The sequence below is a fragment of the Triturus cristatus genome, chromosome 2_2, assembly GCF_964204655.1.
Source record: "Triturus cristatus chromosome 2_2, aTriCri1.1, whole genome shotgun sequence".
Classification (NCBI taxonomy): domain Eukaryota; kingdom Metazoa; phylum Chordata; class Amphibia; order Caudata; family Salamandridae; genus Triturus; species Triturus cristatus.
The window spans coordinates 816,516,454-816,536,206 of record NC_140582.1 but is presented as its reverse complement, the minus strand read 5'-3'; the positions used below and the strand labels follow the sequence as shown (position 1 = coordinate 816,536,206).

At 45.8% G+C, this 19,753-nt stretch overlaps 1 protein-coding gene across 1 annotated transcript in view; it reads right to left on the bottom strand.

Moving 5' to 3' along the window:
- NFXL1 (nuclear transcription factor, X-box binding like 1) overlaps positions 1-19,753 on the bottom strand; it is a 716,350-nt gene that overhangs the window by 556,539 nt on the left and 140,058 nt on the right. Inside the window, exons 8-9 of the mRNA XM_085642145.1 lie at positions 15,872-15,972; positions 10,528-10,642 (exon numbers count right to left, since the gene is read on the bottom strand). Coding sequence (XP_085498271.1) covers positions 10,528-10,642; positions 15,872-15,972 — 216 coding nt within the window. The remainder of the gene's footprint in view (positions 1-10,527; positions 10,643-15,871; positions 15,973-19,753) is intronic.

Genomic DNA, 19,753 nt, shown 5'->3' with positions numbered 1-19,753 from the left:
CCAGGTAGGAGAAGGATCTTCCTCCCATGGTGGCTCTTCGGATGCGTGGAACAGCGGCGAGGGCGTGGCTGGTCGATCGAAGCTGGCGGGTGGGAGTGTAGAAGGTCAGGCGGTTGTTGAGGTACCTGGGGCCCAGGTCGTGGAGGGCCTTGTGTGCGTGGGTGAGGAGGCGGAACGTGATTCTCTTGTTGACAGGGAGCCAGTGCAGGTCTCTCAGGTGTCCGGAGATGTGGCTGTGTCGGGGGATGTCCAGGATGAGTCGTGCGGAGGCGTTCTGGATGCGTTGGAGTCTTTTCTGTAGTTTGGCTGTGGTTCCGGTGTAGAGGGTGTTTCCGTAGTCCAGTCGGCTGGTGACGAGTGCCTGGGTGACCGTCTTCCTGGTTTCGGTGGGAATCCATCGGAAGATATTTCGGAGCATGCGTAGGATGTTGAAACATGATGATGAGACGGCGTTTACTTGTCTGATCATCGAGAGGGAGGAGTCCAGGATGAAGCCCAGGTTGCGTGCGTGGTCCGTTGGTTTGGGTGCGCTGCCCAGGGCGGGGGGCCACCAAGGATGAGGAATTCCGTCTTGACTGAGTTCAGTTTCAGGCGGCTGTTCATCATCCACTCGGCTACGTCTTTCATCCCTTCGTGTAGGTTGGTTCTGGCGGTGGCTGGGTCGTTGGTGAGGGAGAGGATCAGCTGGGTGTCGTCGGCGTAGGAGATGATGTTGAGGTTGTGTTGGCGTGCGATGGCCGCGAGGGGGCTCATGTAGATGTTGAAGAGGGTGGGGCTGAGTGATGATCCTTGTGGTACGCCGCAGATGACTTCGGTGGCCTTGGATCTGACCGGGGGGAGGCGGACTCTCTGGGTTCTTCCGGTCGAGGAACGAGATGATCCACTCTAGTGCCTTCTCTTGGATTCCGATGTGGCTGAGGCGCTGCACTAGGGTGCGGTGGCAGACAGTATCGAACGCTGCGGAGAGGTCCAGGAGGATGAGGGCCGCTGTTTCCCCGTTGTCGAGCAGGGCTCGGATGTCATCAGTGGCTGCGATGAGGGCGGTCTCGGTGCTGTGGTTGGCTCGGAAGCCGGACTGTGAGTGGTCGAGGGATCCGTTCGTCTCGAGGAAGGCGGCAAGCTGTCTGTTGACGGTCTTCTCGATGACTTTGGCAGGAAAAGGGAGGAGCGAGATGGGTCGGTAGTTCTTGAGGTCGGTGGGGTCTGCTGATGGTTTCTTCAGGAGGGCGCTGAGTTCGGCATGCTTCCAGCTCTCCGGGAAGGTGGCGGTGTTGAAGGAGCAGTTGATGATGTCCCGGAGTTGGTGTGCGATGACGGAGTCGGCCTTGTTGAAGATGTGGTGGGGGCATGGGTCGGTTGGTGATCCGGAGTGGATGGTGTTCATCGTGTGGATGGTGTCTTCGGTGCTGACCGGGGTCCAGGCGCGGAGGGTGGTGGTGGGGGGCGTGGGTTCGGTGGTTGGGTGCGTGGTCTGTGCGCCGAAGCTGTTGTGTATGTCTGCGATCTTGCTGTGGAAGAACGAGGCGAGTGAGTCGCAGAGGTCTTGTGAGGGAGTGATGTTGTTGTTTCCGGCGCTGGGGTTGGAGAGCTCTTTGACGATGCTGAAGAGTTCCTCGCTGTTGTGTGCGTTGTTGTCTAGTCGTTCCTTGAATGCTGTCTTCTTGGTGGTGTGGATCAGCTGGTGGTGTTTGCGGGAGGCGTACTTGAGGGCGGTCATGTTGTCTGAAGTTGGGTCCTTGCGCCAGGTTTTCTCGAGGGTGCGGCAGTTCTTCTTGGAGTTCTTGAGATCGTCGTTGAACCAAGAGGCTTTCTTGCTGCCGTGTCTGCTGGGATGGGTCTTCAGTGGTGCGAGGTCATCTGCGCAGTTGGTGATCCACTGCGTGAGGTTGTTGGCTGCTTCGTTAGGGTCCGTTGTGCTTGCGGGAGGGTTCTGGCTGAGGGAGGTGGTGAGCTGGTCTGCGGTGATCTTGTTCCAGTTCCTGCGAGGAACCGGTTGCGGGTGGTGGTGTGCCGTGGTTCTTCTGTAGCTGAAGTGGACGCAGCTGTGGTCAGTCCAATGAAGTCCGGTGGAGGGGCTGAAGGAGATGTACTTGCTGGAGGAGAAGACTGGGTCAAGCGTGTGTCCAGCGTAGTGGGTGGGGGTGTTCACCAGTTGCTTGAGTCCGAGGTTGGCGAGGTTGTCCAGCAGGGTGGTGGTGTTGCTGTCATTGTTGTTCTCCAGGTGGAAGTTGAGATCCCCTAGGAGGATGTAGTCAGCGGAGGAGAGGGCGTGTGGGCTGATGAAGTCTTCGCTGAATTGCGTGCGAGGTCCTGGAGGTCTGTAGATGAGGGTGCCTCTGAGTGTGGTCTTGGGGTCGGTGTGTATCTGGAAGTGGAGATGTTCGGCGGCTGTGAGGGTGTCGTCGGAGTTGGTCGTGATGCGGATGGTGTTCTTGTGGACGATGGCGATGCCTCCCCCTGTCTGGTTGACGCGGTCCCTCCGGGAGATCTTGTATCCGTCCGGGATGGCGATGGCGATGTCGGGCGCTGAGGAGGCGTTCATCCATGTTTCCGTGAGGAAGGCGACGTCTGGAGATGTGGTGTCGAGCAGGTTCCAGAGTTCCACGGCGTGTCTGTGGACGGAGCGGGTGTTGAGCAGGATGCACTTCAGGTGGTTGCTGCTGGTGCTCGGCTTGGTGGGCGCGGTACAGGTCCGGATGCAGGAGAATTTGCAGGATTGGCAGGTGAAGGGTCCGTGGGTGCGTCTCGGGGTGGCTCGGTGGCAACCGGGGATCCGGCCGGTGTTGAGTGCGTTGAGGGAGGCGGCGTCGTAGGTCCGGCGGGTAGGCTGGCATCTGCGGGGGCCAGGGGTTCTGGCGCTGGGCGCGGCCCAGGCGCGGACGGGCGCAGACGGACTTGCCTTCGGCGCGTCCGCTGCACGGTCGCTCTGGGGGCGTCATAAGTAAGGAGCCGGGAGGGAGGGTCAGCTGGGTGGCGGGAGCGGGCGGCCAATGGGCTGGCGGGGGGCGGGGCCGCAGGGAGGCAGCGGCGGGAAGAGTCTGGGGCGGGCGGGCAGCTCAGCGGCGGCTGAGTCGCCCGAAGCAGGCAAGCGGCGAAACCAGGAAGCGTGGAGGCTACCTGGAAGGGAGCAGGCAGCAGGCAGGTAGGAGGTAGCGGTGGAGCGTGGGGGCGACCTAGCCTGGTCACAGGCTCAGCGGTCACTCCCTGTGAGGTGGACGCGGTCCCCTTAAGTGAGGAGCCGGGAGGGAGGGTCAGCTGGGTGGCGGGAGCAGGGCGGCCAATGGGCTGGCGGGGGCGGGGCCGCAGGGAGGCACGGGCGGGAAGAGTCTGGGGCGGGCGGGCGGCTCAGTGGCGGCTGGGTCGCCCGAAGCAGGCAAGCAGCGAAACCAGGAAGCGTGGAGGCTACCTGGAAGGGAGCAGGCAGCAGGCAGGTAGGAGGTAGCGGTGGAGCGTGGGGGCGACCTAGCCTGGTCACAGGCTCAGCGGTCACTCCCTGTGAGGTGGACGCGGTCCCCTTAAGTGAGGAGCCGGGAGGTAGGGTCAGCTGGGTGGCGGGAGCGGGCTGGCCAATGGGCTGGCGGGGCCGCAGGGAGGCAGCGTCTGGAAGAGTCTGGGGCGGGCGGGCGGCTCAGCGGCGGCTGGGTCGCCCGAAGCAGGCAAGCGGCGAAACCAGGAAGCGTGGAGGCTACCTGGAAGGGAGCAGGCAGCAGGCAGGCAGGAGGTAGCGGTGGAGCGTGGGGGCGACCTAGCCTGGTCGCAGGCTCAGCAGTCAGTGAATGTGGTGGTGTTGCCTGGGGGTGGTAAATAAGGTGGCAGATAAGTGTTTTGTTGCTGCTAGTGTTAATGTTGGCGGTTAGGCACTCAAAGGTGTTGTAGTTGAAGGAGTCTATTTCCGTCACGGAAATATTGTTTTTGTGGATGATTGCTATGCCTCCACCTCTTTAATCTTTTCTATCTTTGTTGGTGATTACAAAGTCAGGGGGGACAAGAGTATCCATGAGTGGGAATGAGGAGTCATTTAGCCATGTCTCAGTGATGAATGCTAAGTCTATGTCAAGGGTGAGGATGGATTCCGCTAGATCGGTGGTTTGCTTGGTGGCTGATCTGCAGTTTATGAGCATGCAGTTTGTTGTTGGATTTCTCATTCGGCGGACCGTGGGGATGATAGTGCGTGTGGCTGGGGGTCTAAGGGATTTCGGAGGGGCCTGTTCTCTTCCCAGTCCAGTAAACACCTGTATTTTGGATTGGAGGGTGGCAGTAATAGGATTGTCATACGAGGAGGCGAGAGCTGCTGCTTCACTCGCAGACGTTTCATCTCTAGTTCTTTTTGGTCTCTGTGTCTGATTAGAGAGGGGGATAAAGATCCCTTTCTGGTGGGAAGCTTTGGAAAACCTCTGTTGAGAGAGAGGGGGGAAGGAAGGGAAACGGTGAGGCTTTAGGGGTGTGGCGAGGTTGGTAAGAATTTCACTAAGACTCTGGATTATGGTGGTTATCTGGCTTTCAAGCAGGGTGAGCCGCTGCCCAGTCTCTATGTCAGTGTTCTGGGTGGGTAAGTTGAGCCTGGGGGCGAGAGCCTAACTTTGTTAAGTTGCTCATCATAGGGATGGAGGGCAGGGGTCGGGTGAGGGAGGTAGCTGGAGAGGAGTAGGGGAGTCTTGTTCTCTCTGGTAGTGTTGGAGGTGGTGTCTCGCAGTGGAGCCAAGAGTGCGGGGAGGCGGGAGCCGTGTTGGGGCGTCTGGTGTTAAATTGCATGTGGCTTTGGGGAGGGGGTTGGTAGTCACATGCTGTGTGTTTAAGTCGTCGAAGTGGCTTGGGAGGGATGGGGGTCGGGTGAGGGTGGTTGCCGGAGGGGGATAGAGGGGTCTTGTTCTTTCTGGTAGTTTTGGGGGTGGTGTCTCGCGGCGGGAGGCAGGTGTTATTACTAGGGTGCACCGGAATGATGGGTGAGTTCTGTTGGCGGGTCGGGTTCTTTAGGGAGAGGAGGATGGGTGGGCAGGGGAGGAGTGTGTGGGAAGGGGAAGTCCAAAGGGATAGGAAGAGGGCATCAAAGGATTCTAGAGTGACATTGTTGGCTTGCATCAGGACTGTGCCATTGGAGTAGATGGTCGCAGTGGTGTTCGCATCTTGCCTAGTGTGGTTAGGGGCTGAGATAGTCAGTTTGCAGCTATGGAAAGTGTTAGTCATTTTGGAGATATTGAGTTGCGATCTGAGGATGGAGTTCCATATTTCGGGTCTTTCAGTGTGGAAGATGAGATCCATTTTTACTTTGGAGGCACAGTGATAGATGTCCGCGAATAGTGATTCAGGGTGTTGTCTGATCAGTTTTTGTTTAAAGTTTTTATTCGCTTTGGGTGAGAGGTTAGGGGGGAAACTGATCGAGGAGTTTGGGGTGTGCGGTTTTAAGTGGTTCGCAGAGGCAGGGTTGGAGTAGGCTGACGTGGCGGAAGGCATAGTGACTAGGTGGGGACGGGGGGCAGGCACCCTATAAGGAAGGGTGGGCTAGAGTATACAGAGCCGATAGCAAACGAATCAACACTGCCTAAAATATTGCGAGAAGGCCAACAACAATGAAAAGAGACTAGTCTCGGGTGGAAATCCTAAGAGCGAGAAGGTAACTCTCGGGGGCTAAGAAACAAACAAGCCATTGAAGCACGGAAAAGCAAGTAGAGACAACGATCAAACAAAGGCTGAATTAGAACACCAAGAAAAGCGAGTTACAAGAGCAAATAAATACGCCCTGTGGGAAGGCCATCTGAAGTTTATCTGTAAACACAGAAAAAAAAATACACACATATATACATATTCAGACACACAAAATATATAGCTGATATACAGCAAAAATGCCTCACTCCCAATAGCTGGGTCAAGTTAGGCCCAACACATTACAAAATCTATTATTATAAAGGCTTCGCATGCATTCGTTTATTGTTTGATGGAGTTGGGAGGAGCATGGACGGACACGGACACACACACACACACACACACACGCAGACACATGGACACACACACACACACGGACACACGTGCACACACACACTACACTACACTACACTAGAAGCATACCGTCCCCGTAGGGGAAAGGAATCACTGCCCCCCCTGCAGCACGCAGGGATAGCGACCAGTGTGGGAATGAAGAACACCTATACAATAGGAGTATCTATGAAAGAGCAAACGGATTGACATACATTGGCGATAGACTGAAGTTGAGAGAACAACTGAGTTGAATAAAGCCAAAAACAATGCAACTGACTAATGAAGAGACTATCAGGCGGTTGACAGAAAATAACCAGAACACAATAGGTGTGAACCTCTGCTATGAAGTCAAAGAAGAGCACACGAGGACTATAAAAAGTAGTTGAAATACAAGCCAACACATGGAAGGCCTCAAAACATTACCAGTTTCAACCAAAGAGATATCAGGCCAGCAAAGAATGTCTGCACAGGAGACAGAAGGCATACGTAGCTACGGCTTCACTATACCGCATGGCAAAAAGGGGAAAAGACTAAGAGCTGCCAAGGAAGAGCAGGAGAAGAGAGGAAAAAGTTCCTCAAGTAGAAGGAGTTTGCAAAAATAAAGAGGAAGTGGTATACTGAACTTAAAGGTGAGAATCTGTATCACATCCCATGAAAAAGAAGAGAACCTTCAGGAAAAAGGGTGAGCAAGAAGGCAGACATCCCCTTGCCTCAAGACCCTCACCCAGCGCCACCAGACCCTCACAGGTGTTGCAACCGCGCTCTACAACACTGAACTATTGTACTGTGAGATAGGAACCTGTCCTCAGAGATGTGGAACAATACAAAGAGGCCGCATTCCAGAAAGAAAATTGACAATAATGCCCAGAAAGCACAGCAATAACACCCTCTCCAGGGGCGAAGCAGAGAACAAAATAGCGAGGCTAAAAGTACAGGCATAGTTATCATCCAATAAGGAACCAGAAGGATCAGTAACAGGAAGTCATCCTAGCAATGCATAACGAGAGGAGAACTAAGAAGTGCAAACGCACCAATAAAAGACTAAGGTGGAAACGTCGTCAGAGGCCACAGCACAAAATAAACCAAGGGCAAGGAGTACACCACTCGGTGCACTGCTCCTGTAAGGAAGAAAAGATCCCCAGTTGAAAAGAAAAGCGATATGGGAATGGGAACCACTCTGATGGTTGTATTGGAATTTGGTGTGAGGCGAATGCAGAAGCATTCAATTTCAGAGGCGCACAACCGAAGTCCCTATAAGGGGGGGTACTAAGTACGAGAAAAGTGCTCAAAAAGGCCTACAACACATACAGAAGACGGTCCCTGCAGGACAGGGAGCAAGACCACAGTGCATCCGCTCAATGCAAGCAAAATAACCACTAGAGAACAAGATCTGGGGTAAATAACTATCCTTCAGAAAGAAGTCTGTAAGAACTGGCATACATAGGTCTAAAAGACAATATACATCCCAGATTGTGGGATCCACATCCTGTCATTGACAGTATAATAAGAAGAAAAGTAACTGCAGAAGGTAGGAACACCCCACCGAGTGTGACCCGTACATATAAAGGGGACGTGATAAGAAAGCAAATGGGCACCTGCCCTTGAATAGCACAGATGTGAACAAAAAAATGGGACAGCTCGCCGTACAACGCTAGTACGGGAGACCATAAAAGCAAATAGTAGCGTTAAGATTCTGCTCCACCCTGACTTACTCTATATCGTCGCAAATAAGAGCCAGCCTGTGAGACGAAAAAACAGGCACCATCAAAAGGCATATCAATCAAAGTGGCTTGAATGGCCTCTGAAAAACCAGAGGCACGAAGCCAGGAGCAGCGACATAATGCCACAGAGGTGGTCATGGACTGACTCACTGATTCGGTGGTATCAATACCACAACAAATAAGCCATTGAGCTGCTTTTTGCCTATCTGAAATTAACTGGAGAAGGTTGGTCCAGATGTCACCGGGAGACGAGGGCAGCAGAAGTGCCAAGGAGTCCCACTATGCATGGGTAAAGCATCCGAGAACACAAGATATATTAATAGAATACAGAGCAGAACTAGTGGAGTCAAACATATGCCTACCACAGTGTCAAGTCTCCTGGAACCTCTGCCCAGAGGGACATGTAGAAGAGATTCAGGATCTAGGGAGTGGAAATGGCCTGCCCCATGAAACGGAGAGGAGCAGTTTGCCGGAGGAGATAAACCAGATCATCAGGAGCAGAACAGTATCTATGCGAAATAGACCGATCCACAGGGGTCCCTGAATCAGGTTTAGCCCAAGCCCCCCAACAAGATGTCATATAGAGCGTCACTATAAGGGAGCACCTGCTCCATCCCTGTTTGACCCGGATGGAGGACCTCAACTCCACAGATAGAAGAGATAAATCCAACACCAAAGAAATACACTTGAGCATGCCCGCTAATGGGGAGCTCCCTAAGAAACAAGGCTGGAGGGGAAGGAGGCCTGAGGCCGGGGAAGGCTCTAAGCTACTGGTTTGACCCAACGCAGAAAGCTAGCTGTCCTAAAGGGGAGGCTGGATAGTGCCATCACTGTCTGTTCTGGATTACCTCCAGCAAAGGGTACAAGATGGCTTCCAATAGTGCTGAAATGGAAGTTATAACTCGTCCAGGCTTGTCTTTGCTTGGCAACCAACCTGTAGCTGACTGATGAAGATCTACATCTAAGAAGTTCTCAAATAAACTTTAACATTCTCCTGGATATGTGTTTTTTTAATTAAAAAGCCCTCTTGAAATGTCTGAGCAAAAAAATATTGATAATGTAAATGAAGTGTTAAGCAGAATCGTTCTGGCTAGAAAAAAAATGTTTAAATGGGGGAAAGGAAATCTATGGAGTGAAGCAAACTAACTGCCTAAGAGCTGTGCACGCTATTATAGCAAGGTGAGCCTGAAGTCTTAAAGGTAGAGTTGTTTATTCTCACAGCATAGAGTATACTGCCCATCTGTGCATTCTCTTTTTAATTTTGGTGCATACAAATGATGCAACAACAAAAACTGAAATCCTAAGTTCCTATTTTTAACAGTTCTTAAATTGTCTACCTATTAGAAAAGAAACAAAACACGTTTTGTTAAAACAATGATCAGAGATCTCACCGTGGATCAAGATAAACAGCGTGCATAAACATCAGTAAGATCACATGATGGATAATCAAAATGTATCCAAAGTGCCTGGAGGACAAAGAAATATGCATCAGCGTGTCTAAGGAGATTACTGATAAGTCACACTATTTGAATCTTTGTCAGGCTAACAATTGTTTGTTAAAAATCACCTAATCTTATTTAGCATATTGTTTAGTGTGACCAGGACCGAAACCCAAAAAAGTTAACAATGAGACACAACAACATACCGCAATTAATGAATGAATTGAAACATACTGCTGAAAAAAATAAGTAATGCTTTTAATATTAATAATACTTCAGAAGTGTTTTTTCTGATTATGTAAATTTATTCTAATGTGATTTTCATGTTTTTATGATGATTGTATTGCTCTAGGGGATTCATTTTCAGCTGAAACACACTTCACTAACTGAAATTCACATAAAGTAGCTTAACTAACAACATATTTCAGGGTCCTTCATTTTTGTGTGGGAAAGTTCTACATATACCTAATGTTACGTAGCTGTTTTATTACTATCTGAAACTAATAAAAGAGAACTTGTTGACTTTTGAGTCAACCAATGAAGAGTAAGATTTTTCAAAATAAGACAAATGGAAGTGGACTTCAGAATGCATTGAACTTTACAATTAAAAACAAAGCAAAGTCCACAATAGGTCACAAGACCAGTGGTGGTAACTATGGCCAATCTGGCAGGGTGCCCTTACAAGGGAAACATCGATCAGTGCAGTGTGAGAAATCGCATGTTTATAAATTATTACTATCTGAAAATCTAATACGGAAGAGAAGATACATAGACTTTGTAACATGACCTGTTCCTATGTCAATGAGCAGAGTCTCACTCCTGCCTTTACGTAGTCCTAAAGATTGTTAATTGACTCAAAGTAAATACATCTATGAAAATAGAGCAAAGGAATTACTCCAAAATTTTTATCTTTCAATAATTCACAAGAACAGCTCTTCGACATTGGTAACGAACAAACCTTTATTGAAAAGCAAGTACATTAAAATCAAAAGATGGCAGCGAGGGAGTGGCCAAGACTTTTCCATCTCATTGGCTGAAAAACAAGAGGCCTGAAAGAAGTTGATGAGCTCTTGTACTAAATGCCATCTTTAACTATGCTATGTGAAAGTACCAATGATTCCCATCTTGATGACAGGGCTATTCAAAGTATGTGAGTAAATTATACCAATATAGAAGAACTCAGAGATACAGGGATGTATGCATCTACAAATAAGACATTCAGAAGTGCAGTATGGAAGCCAGTTACTATACTGAAATGTCAAAGGAAGTTTGGAGAGAAACTGATGATCTTCATCTCCCCTACTTAAATGTGGCACCTTACTGGGAATTTCAAAGAAGCAGGCAACATTCCCTTGTTCTTTGTAGACAATTTTCCCCCATGAACATTTCCTTACTTGATTTCTCACATGGGCAACTCCTTTTCCCAGATCGAGGACATTCACCACAAGGGCCAGAGTGGCAAACTTGCTCACAAGTGTGATTGGCACAAGGCAAGGTTTTCCCACACACCTGTAAAAAAAAAAAAAGATCCAGAGTTAAGCGTTACTAGATGTTCATCATCCTGAACAAATACAAAAACAACATTCAAAGAAAAATATTCTTAACAAACTTTTCAATTTTTTTTCCAATAGGTCCTTTGTCCTCCTGTTGATGGCTAATCTTCAGAAATGTCACTAAGCGTACAACTAGATTGGAAATATTTCAGCTCTGCTCTCTGAGTAACAAGTGGCATAGACTCTAAAAGCAAAACATCTAAGATAACACCACTGCAACTGGAGCTTCAGCTATATAAAGGCATTAACTGCACCCATGGATGAGTTCTGCCTCAATTCCCTGTACCATGGAGATTAATGACAAGGACAGGGTGTTGAATGTTGCAAAGCACCAAGATGGTCACACCTGTGTTAGGACCCAGCATGGTTCTGGCTTTGGGATTGCACTACAACAACAAATGTAGGTGGTGGCAGTAGATTGGTGAAGGCAGTGTACCAAATTGCAGGATTGTTGGACCGCAGTCCCATTTTACGAGCCACTGCTAGCCATGCCGATTTCTTGGCATGCAAGAGGGAAACAGCCATGGTAAATGCTCCAGTCAGGCTAGCCTGGTAGACTGCAACAATCGAAGCAACTATACAGACTCCAGTTATTTGAAAAGCCCATATGGGTAGGATTGCTTTCTGGATGCAGCTTTGGTCTACAAAGGAAAAGTGGATACGAGGTGTGGAGGGAAATTATGGCTGAAGTGATGATGGAGGAGGGGCCCTTCACTTCTGCTTCAAGGTAACAACTGATTCCAGAATGGAAATTTAAATAAAGAGGTATATATCATATAGGAAAGCAAGTTGGGCCTGATGGAGAGGATAGAAGACTTCTTCCCCAATATCTCAAGAACCCCTGAATAGGCGTCCCTGACCAACAAGAAGATATAGGAATTACCATCACAAGGGAATCCCTGATAAAGGCTATTGTGAAGGACCTGCAGCAGCCTCAAAACATATAAAGAATTTGGTAGCTGCACTGGAGGCAAGAAATTAAAAACCGTGGAATGACAATATAGCATGATGCTGGAGCCGTAAAACACAACGTACCAGCATTCAAAAGAACAGTGCTAGATCATGAAGGTTAACGATATTACTTACATTATTATTCAATAGTACACTTTCAAAATGAAAATAATGTACATAAGTTTTCCTGTAAGTTTCAATACCACCTTAAAGCCAGAAATCCAAGGCGGCAATACTGAGGTGTAAATCACAGAGAATCAAAGACTGTGCGCATTGGAGCCTCGCTCAAATTTTGAATCCAAAGTGGAAGTTACAGAGAATGAGGCGAATGCCACTAAGATTCAGCTTCTGTGTGTTTGAGTCCTGGAATTCATTAACTTGAGAACTATACAAAAAGTGGTCTTTGAGGGAGCTACCCGATTTCGGTATCTTACCACAACCTACAAATAACGTCAAGGGTAAGAAGGTAGAGGTGGGAACCACGCTTTTACAGCTAGATGACAACAGACAACACACATTGTCAAGTAGGACAGCTGCAAAAAGAGGTTTATCATGGAAAGGGGTTCCAGGATATATCTTTGCCTAGAATTAAGCCTTACAAATGTGAAACGTGGACAGCACCAGCAGGTCATCAAGTAGGAGTTAGCTAGCTCCTCAGTACCGCCTTTTGTAACCCCACATGGCGACACCCCCTGTTACGTGTGTTGTTGCTCGGTAGGCTTTAATTACAGCCTCCGAGCACTATTTTCTCAAACAGCTCTGTCCTGCCTGCTGTTGCATATGGCCATGTCTGAACTGGGGTGGTGGAGTGAGTTAAAGAATGATGATGGATTAAACCCAGATCAGTTGACTGGGGGTGAGTGTTTGATTTGCTCAAACACTCCGTCCATCATACCCTTTGGTATCGCTTTGTTCGCCCTAAGTTGGCAGGGTATGCCCAGACGTGGGTCCCTTGCTTACTTTGCCACTGGATTCAAGATAGCCTGGCTTTTGAGGGTTATGAACCCGAAACTGGTCCCAGGATGCTTGTTTCCGAATCAGGTAAGACATGGCTTGGCAGTTCAGGCTGGATTGTTCCCATGAGGCACAGGGTCAGACTGATTTGCATATGGCCATGTCTGAACTGGGGTGGTGGAGTGAGCTAAAGAAGGATGATGGATTAAACCCAGATCAGTCGACTGGGGGTGAGTGTTTGATTTGCTCAAACGCTCCGTCCATCATCCCTTTGGTATCGCGCTGCAGGCAGTGAAAATGCTCTCCCAACTCATTAAAAAAATAATTATAGCACAAACACATTTGCAATGCAATAGGTCTCACAATTGGGAGAGTTTAAGCTATTGTAAATGACAATGCCTTTCATTTATTGGTTTTAAAAACAACACATAAATAAAAGGCATTGTCATTTACAATACCAATAGCTCAAACTCTCGTAAATGCAATACCTATTGCATTGCAAATGCTGGTGATATTTATCCAATGGGGTGTTAAGAACAAACCTAGCTCAGGGACACCCTGGTTTTTCTTAATTGATGGGTGCCCTTGGTTTGCTTAATAAATGGTGTGTGTGAGTGTCTGTGGGATATATTGTCCCTACGTCCTCTATGGAGTCAACATATTTCAACCTCATTTAAGTAGCCACTATGGGTCTAGGCTTTCTTCCAGACTGTCTCAATGCCTAGTTGTTAGTATTATCCCTATTGCAGTCAAGATGTGAGTGGTGTGCAAGTTGGGTGTGAAGGTAGGTGTACATAGAGAAATGGTACCCTTGAGGATAGTGTGACAACAGGGGCATGTCCACCGACTCCTCTTATGAATTAATAGTGTAAATCAGATTAGAGCACCATTACATGCTTAGTTGAAAGGGGCAAGTAAGCCTACATACATCTTGTATGTTGTACATCCCGACTAAGAGGGATAGGATAAACAAATAGGAATTCTTCTTTGATCCAAAGCACAAAGACAGTCTTGGAACCAACTGATAATTTGATTGAGGTATTCACTCCTGCTCACAAAGACTTCCAAGTTAACCATCTGGATCGAGGTTAAATCTATAACCACACTGGGAAGATTGCCACTTTGTTCCAAACTGGAACTATATGGTGCAGGGTAGAATTGAATAAATAAGGCAGTTACACAAACATGGGGGAAGAGGAGCAACAGTTTGTGGGTTCGTCATCCTCTGAACTTTGATGTTTTCTCACCATTTAGGGCCATGTGAGCCAAAAGAAATAAGGGCATCTCTCTCAGGTCACTGCCAAATGAGGCTATTAGATGCATTAGTATATCATATGGGAGGAATTATCCAACCTTTTGGGCCGTCCAATCTAGGAGTGAAATCAAAAAGATTTGAAACTTCACCTTTACAGAAGATACGTGTACCACCAAACCTTCATGTATTGGGTAGGATCTTTACGCCACCTTTGTTATATAGGACTACACTTTTAGGCCACTCTCTTGCTTACACTAGAATAGTAACTTGACTATTGCCAGTGTCAACCAGCTCCTCTGCTAAAAACAAAGAAGAGGTTGTACACTTCCTTAACGACTTCAAGATCTCCAACTGCGTGTTAAATTTGGAATCTGTAGTAGGAAATTGTATGGTCATAGCCGCCATAATTTCTCCCACCTCAGTGGAGAATCTTAAAGAATCAATGGAGACCAAGGCAAATGTCATAAGATGGCCAACTTTGGGGAGGTGTCAAGCCTCATATGCATTTTGCAAAACTTGTGGAGGGCGAGTAGATGTCTCTCGTTGTTGGTGTAAGGCTCATTACTATGATCGAGGAAGGTAGGCCCCTCAGATTTAGCCTCAAATATAGAACTGAATCTATAAAATAGATTTGGCTCCGTTTAATGTTGGTTGCCTCATCAGAGAGACAAGATCTTTTAATCTAAAAGGTAATAAAGGCAACACATGATGCACGGATAGCATAACTGAAAATTGTCTAGATCCAGCCTAATGCTCGGGGATATTTCTACAATGAAGAATTTGTAGAAATATGCATTATAATAATTGTACTGTACGACACACAATCCCAAAAAAACAATTATTGCATAACTATTAGACAGAATTGGATGCACTACATTTCATAAAAGCCCTTTCTTCAACAGTTCATGTCTTTATTATAAAAAAAGGGCCTACCCACAAGATATTTATGAATGCAGGATGAATCCAAAAGATGAAGTTTTTCAGTAAATTGTTAAACCGAGCCACAAATCTTTCTTTCAGTGTAAGAATTGTAAAGATGTATGACTGCCCAAAAGAAAGTCTTTTAGTACCTAGTGTAAAACATAACATTATACAAGACTTTGTTCTGTTTCAAGTTCAAAACACAAAATGATTAAGGCAAGACAATTGGCGCATCCATCATAAAATCTAAAATTACACTATTATTTAAGGATCACAGTTTACAAAAACAAATATATTCCAAATTATGACACACACACACAAAGAGCAAATGGAAAAGACGTAAAAATTAAAGAAGGGTATCAAATGGCATACTAGATCAAACTGATCCCTTATGTAAGGCTGCCAGACACTTGTGCTAACTAGAAATAATTCACTCACACTAACATCAGCAAAAAAAAGAAAAATGGAGAATGGCATTATCTAATAGTTTGAATGTTTATGCCAACTAAGGGTTGCAGAATGCCCCTCTACAAGCGGCAAAGGAAAAAAATCTTCTATATTCAATTAGGGAAATGGGTATGAAAACAATAGATGAAATGCGTCTATTCCTACTGTGTGACAAATAAAAGAACACTTCTATGAAGGTGGCCAGGTTTTGAAGATTTGTTTAGTTACTGCAACTCCATCAAAGAACAAACTGCCTAAGTAAGATTCCTTTAACTTACAGCCAACATGTAATTTTCACCTTCCCACATGACCAAATAATCCATACAGCATTGAGAATTTGGTGGTCTGCCTTTTTTAACACCACTGGAGATTCGAAGTTTGTGACAGACTCTTTGTTTGGTGGTTGTTTATTTTGATATGCCTCTTAGTGTTTGCTCTCACTCTAAACCCACTACCAGCCTACACGTTTTATAAGTTTTGAAACAAAACAGGCAAAAGGCAAACGTGAATTAATAAAGATGACACTCTGTAAAGTACTTATGTGCAAATGCCAAGAAGAAATGCAAAGTGTTCAACAACTTAATTAAAAAGCACACACATGGACTATAATTACCCAAACTAGAGAAAAAGCTGTGATCTTGTTTATCTGATGCTTACCTGGTTGCATTGCCACAGTGGGTTAGCGCACAATCTTTCTGCAATTTGTCTACCACACAGACACCTCTGCTTGCTCACTCGCGGGCAGGGCTGACAGTCTCCTAAAATTTGAAAATGTTTAGTTGTGATCCCATGTTGATGTCATTCATAATAAAAGGAAAGGTAAATAAACAACAGCACACAGCTATTAAAGAATACTTTTCAATTTGGCTTCCACCCAAAATAGAAAACAAACGACTTCAAACAGAAATACATCAACATAAAGCTATCAATCTAAAAGTTATGTTTCGACACGAAGAATCAATTACAACATATCGTGGGTGTTCAGAACATCAGAGTAGATGAAAATAATTTATAAAGTAAATGGGATTAGAAAAATTATACAGACTTCCATAATGTCTTTGAAACAGACTGGTAATAGTATTTTTATAGTGCAAATGTAGCTAGTGAGCAACATACTGCTGAGCATAATATTGGAGCTAGGGAATGATTCAAGCGATTGTTCATAAGAGGTGCAGGAGGTCCTAAGGTGAGGGAAGCACTGGGGTACATTATCAGTAACAGATGATGCTCCTTAAGGTTGTGTGTTTTCATCTCCTTGATGAAATACAACAGGAATGAGGTTCCTTGCAGTCAAGCTAAAAACACTAAACCAAGAGGTGAACTTGCTTAGTAGAGTGAAATTGTTCCAGATCGTTCATGCATAGACTGAGGTTTGATTGCTTGTCTTTTCATTTTTTACACATATTTATTCGGAGGCTGCCTATGTTGAGGCTAGAGGTGGGCAAATTCAGTTTATTTATTTATTTTAAATCTGTGATACAACTTCAGGCAATTCTGCTGGTTTCACAGCTGTCTGCCCCACAATTTCTGTTGATGAGATGCAGGCAGAGTGCCATGCAGCACAAGTTCCTTTTTTCCATGCAGTGAGGAACGCATTGGATCATGAATTCTTCTACCATCCACCACTGACAGAGGCCAGATACTGCAATTACTTTGATAATAATTACACTGGGCTAACTGCACCATGACAATGCATCTAAGAAGGGAAAGTTACCATAATACAAGTATCATTAAACTGAATACATTGCTCAGTCCCTCAGAGTGCTCCTAAAAGCAACTGAGCTGGTCTTGTTCTTTTCTGCCTGGGGAGCAGCAGAATAACCTTGACTCCACACCAAGGCAGAAAAACTGGTGTATTTAGATTACCTATCCCTAGTTGCTATTAGTGGTTACCTTTTCTGTTAGGTAAAATATTACAATGGCTGTTCCTGTCTTTTAGGTGAAGGAGCAGTTGTTTAACATGTGGACCTGAAGAGTCAAGCCAGTGCCAGTTCAGCAGCACAGGCGTGACATACGTTGTTCTTCTTTAGACCTTTCTTGAATCAGGCAGTGCTGCTCAAAATACTCTTCAGTGGAGTAATTGTTGAAGTCAGGATGTCGGTGAGTAGTGCACTACTACCATTGAGATGGGAGATCAGTGTTTGGATGGTCATTCGGAAATCATGATCTGGTAGCAAGAGCTGTTACCACTACCTGGCTTTCCATGAAAATATGGAATTCTGAAATAGACCAGTGTAAACGATTAATCAACGTAATTGTTTTGTTTGCAGAGTGTTGAAATGTGAATTTGTCCAGCTACACATTGGACAATTACTCCTAAATCTTGGCTTGGATAGTGAAATTAGTGAGGAGAATGAAATCTGAGTCAACCCACCTCATTAATTGTGGGCACTTTCAGACAGTTGTGTCTCATCCGCCTGCTAGTGAGTCTTGATATAGTGGTTAGCAGTGACAACTCCAAGAGACACCATGTATTGGTTACAGATGGGATTGAGAGTAATGGAGACTAATAACACTGTTAATCACCAACAGCCATTGTTACTGGAGGTGTCCATCTGAACATGGTCCTGTCACTTGGAGAGGTAGGAGCAGAGCAAGTGGATTATGGTTTTGTTCAATTCCATGTGGTACAATGTTGATCAGAATATGGATCAGAGCTTGACAGTCAAAAGTATAACATACTCATGAGAGCTCTTGCCTGAGAAATAGTCAGTGATAGGAAATGTTGTGGCTGCACATAACCTGGGTAGAGTTGAAACTCGATTGGTATTTGTGTAGGAAGAGAATGCTGTTGGTTTAGTTTTGCAGCTGTATAAGCACTGCTCTTTCAATTTTGAGTTAGTAAGTTTTCTTAAATAACAGGAAGATATGCTGTCTTTGGACTGCATTAGGAAAGAGACTTATTGTGCAAGAGGAAGGGACATCATGGATGAGGCGTCTAATAGATTTTCCAGATAGGCATCTTATAAGGGTGTATGGAGAAAAGTGGACTTCGTACCGAGTTTACTTGAAGCGAGCGACAATGTCAAAAACGTCAGTTTCTGAGAGCACCTTAAAAGTGGTTTATTTGGGTATGTTGAGTAGCTGGATGGTGCACACGGTGAAAGCCTGCTTGATGCTGTTTGCATGGTACATGACCTGATCTATTTCTACAGAGAAAAATAGTTGATGGTTCTGCAGTGGTAGAATGAATGTGGAATTTTTACCCGGAAGAGTATGAGCTCGACATTTGTTAGGAGGGCTCTATTTCTGTTAGTGGCATTTGTGATGGTTAGATTGCAGTATAACACAACCATCAGAAACCCACTGTATTGTTACAGTGTACATCCACAAACTCCTCCTGGTCTAAATGGAACCCCCACATGTATGGGTGCACATAGGGCACAAAGAAGTTTAGATATACACCTATGCTTAGTTTTACCACATGCATTAGTGTTCAGCATTTGGATATCAAAAAGGGCCTAATATCAGAAAAAAATGAGGAAAAACGGGTGGGGCTAGTTTGGTTCAACAATCCAACCTGGACAGAAAGAGAAAATACTGACGTTTTTACAGCAGAACATGTACTTGCAACACCCACACAAAGTAGTTCACAACAATATATTCCAAAGCTTCCTACTTTTTGTGGAATGAACCTAATAAATGGTGTCAGATATTTGTAAGTTCCCTTAGATTATTAAGAGCGAGAGGACTCTACTGCACACATACATTTTGGAAACCACAGCAATGCACATTCCATAATTGGAAAATCAATTTCTCAAAAGCAGACATTCTGGAGAATTCAGAGGATCACTAGTATTCTTTCCACCAGGATTTTACTGACACAAGTCCTGAAAATGAATACAACGTGCATTTTTGTCTCTATATTGTGTTGCTATACTCTAGATTACAAGATCTTAGTGGAAAGAAACTCTATGGGGAGGAAAACAAGTAACCCCTTAATGAGTTCCCCAAATGTTTTGTTTCTGGAATAGTTAGCACTCCAGGCTCCTTTTGAAAGTGTCTGATTCTTCCTGATAGATGCCACGTTGCCTACACTACACTAGCATGTGCAATGACCACTCACTCTGAATGATCTAGCAGGTAGCTACTATCAGTAGGTTTGCTGCATCTTGTTTTGCAGCAACTTACTTTCCAGAAATGTTAAGTGCAGGGCACCCCTAGCTGAGGGCTAGTTCCAACTTGAATGTTGTCAATCACACTGGACATGGCTGCAATCTGACTAGTGCCCTCTATACACCGATATATGTGAGTTATTGTTGAAACTGGAAAGAACTTTAGGGTATGGCATAGTATTACAGATGTATTTATATATGAATTTCGAGTGCTTTATTACGGGCAGAGAAATGCAGATAATTTATATTTTACACAGCTTTTATGGCATTGCAGGTAGAACATCCTTTGTCCATAAATACTTGACTACTCAGTCAGCCAGCTCCTCTACTTCTTTGTTTTTGTCCAGGTATATCTTTCTCCTTTGAATAGTTTAACATGCATTATCTTCCAATTATTCAGCCAATCACCATTCGGCTTTGGGGG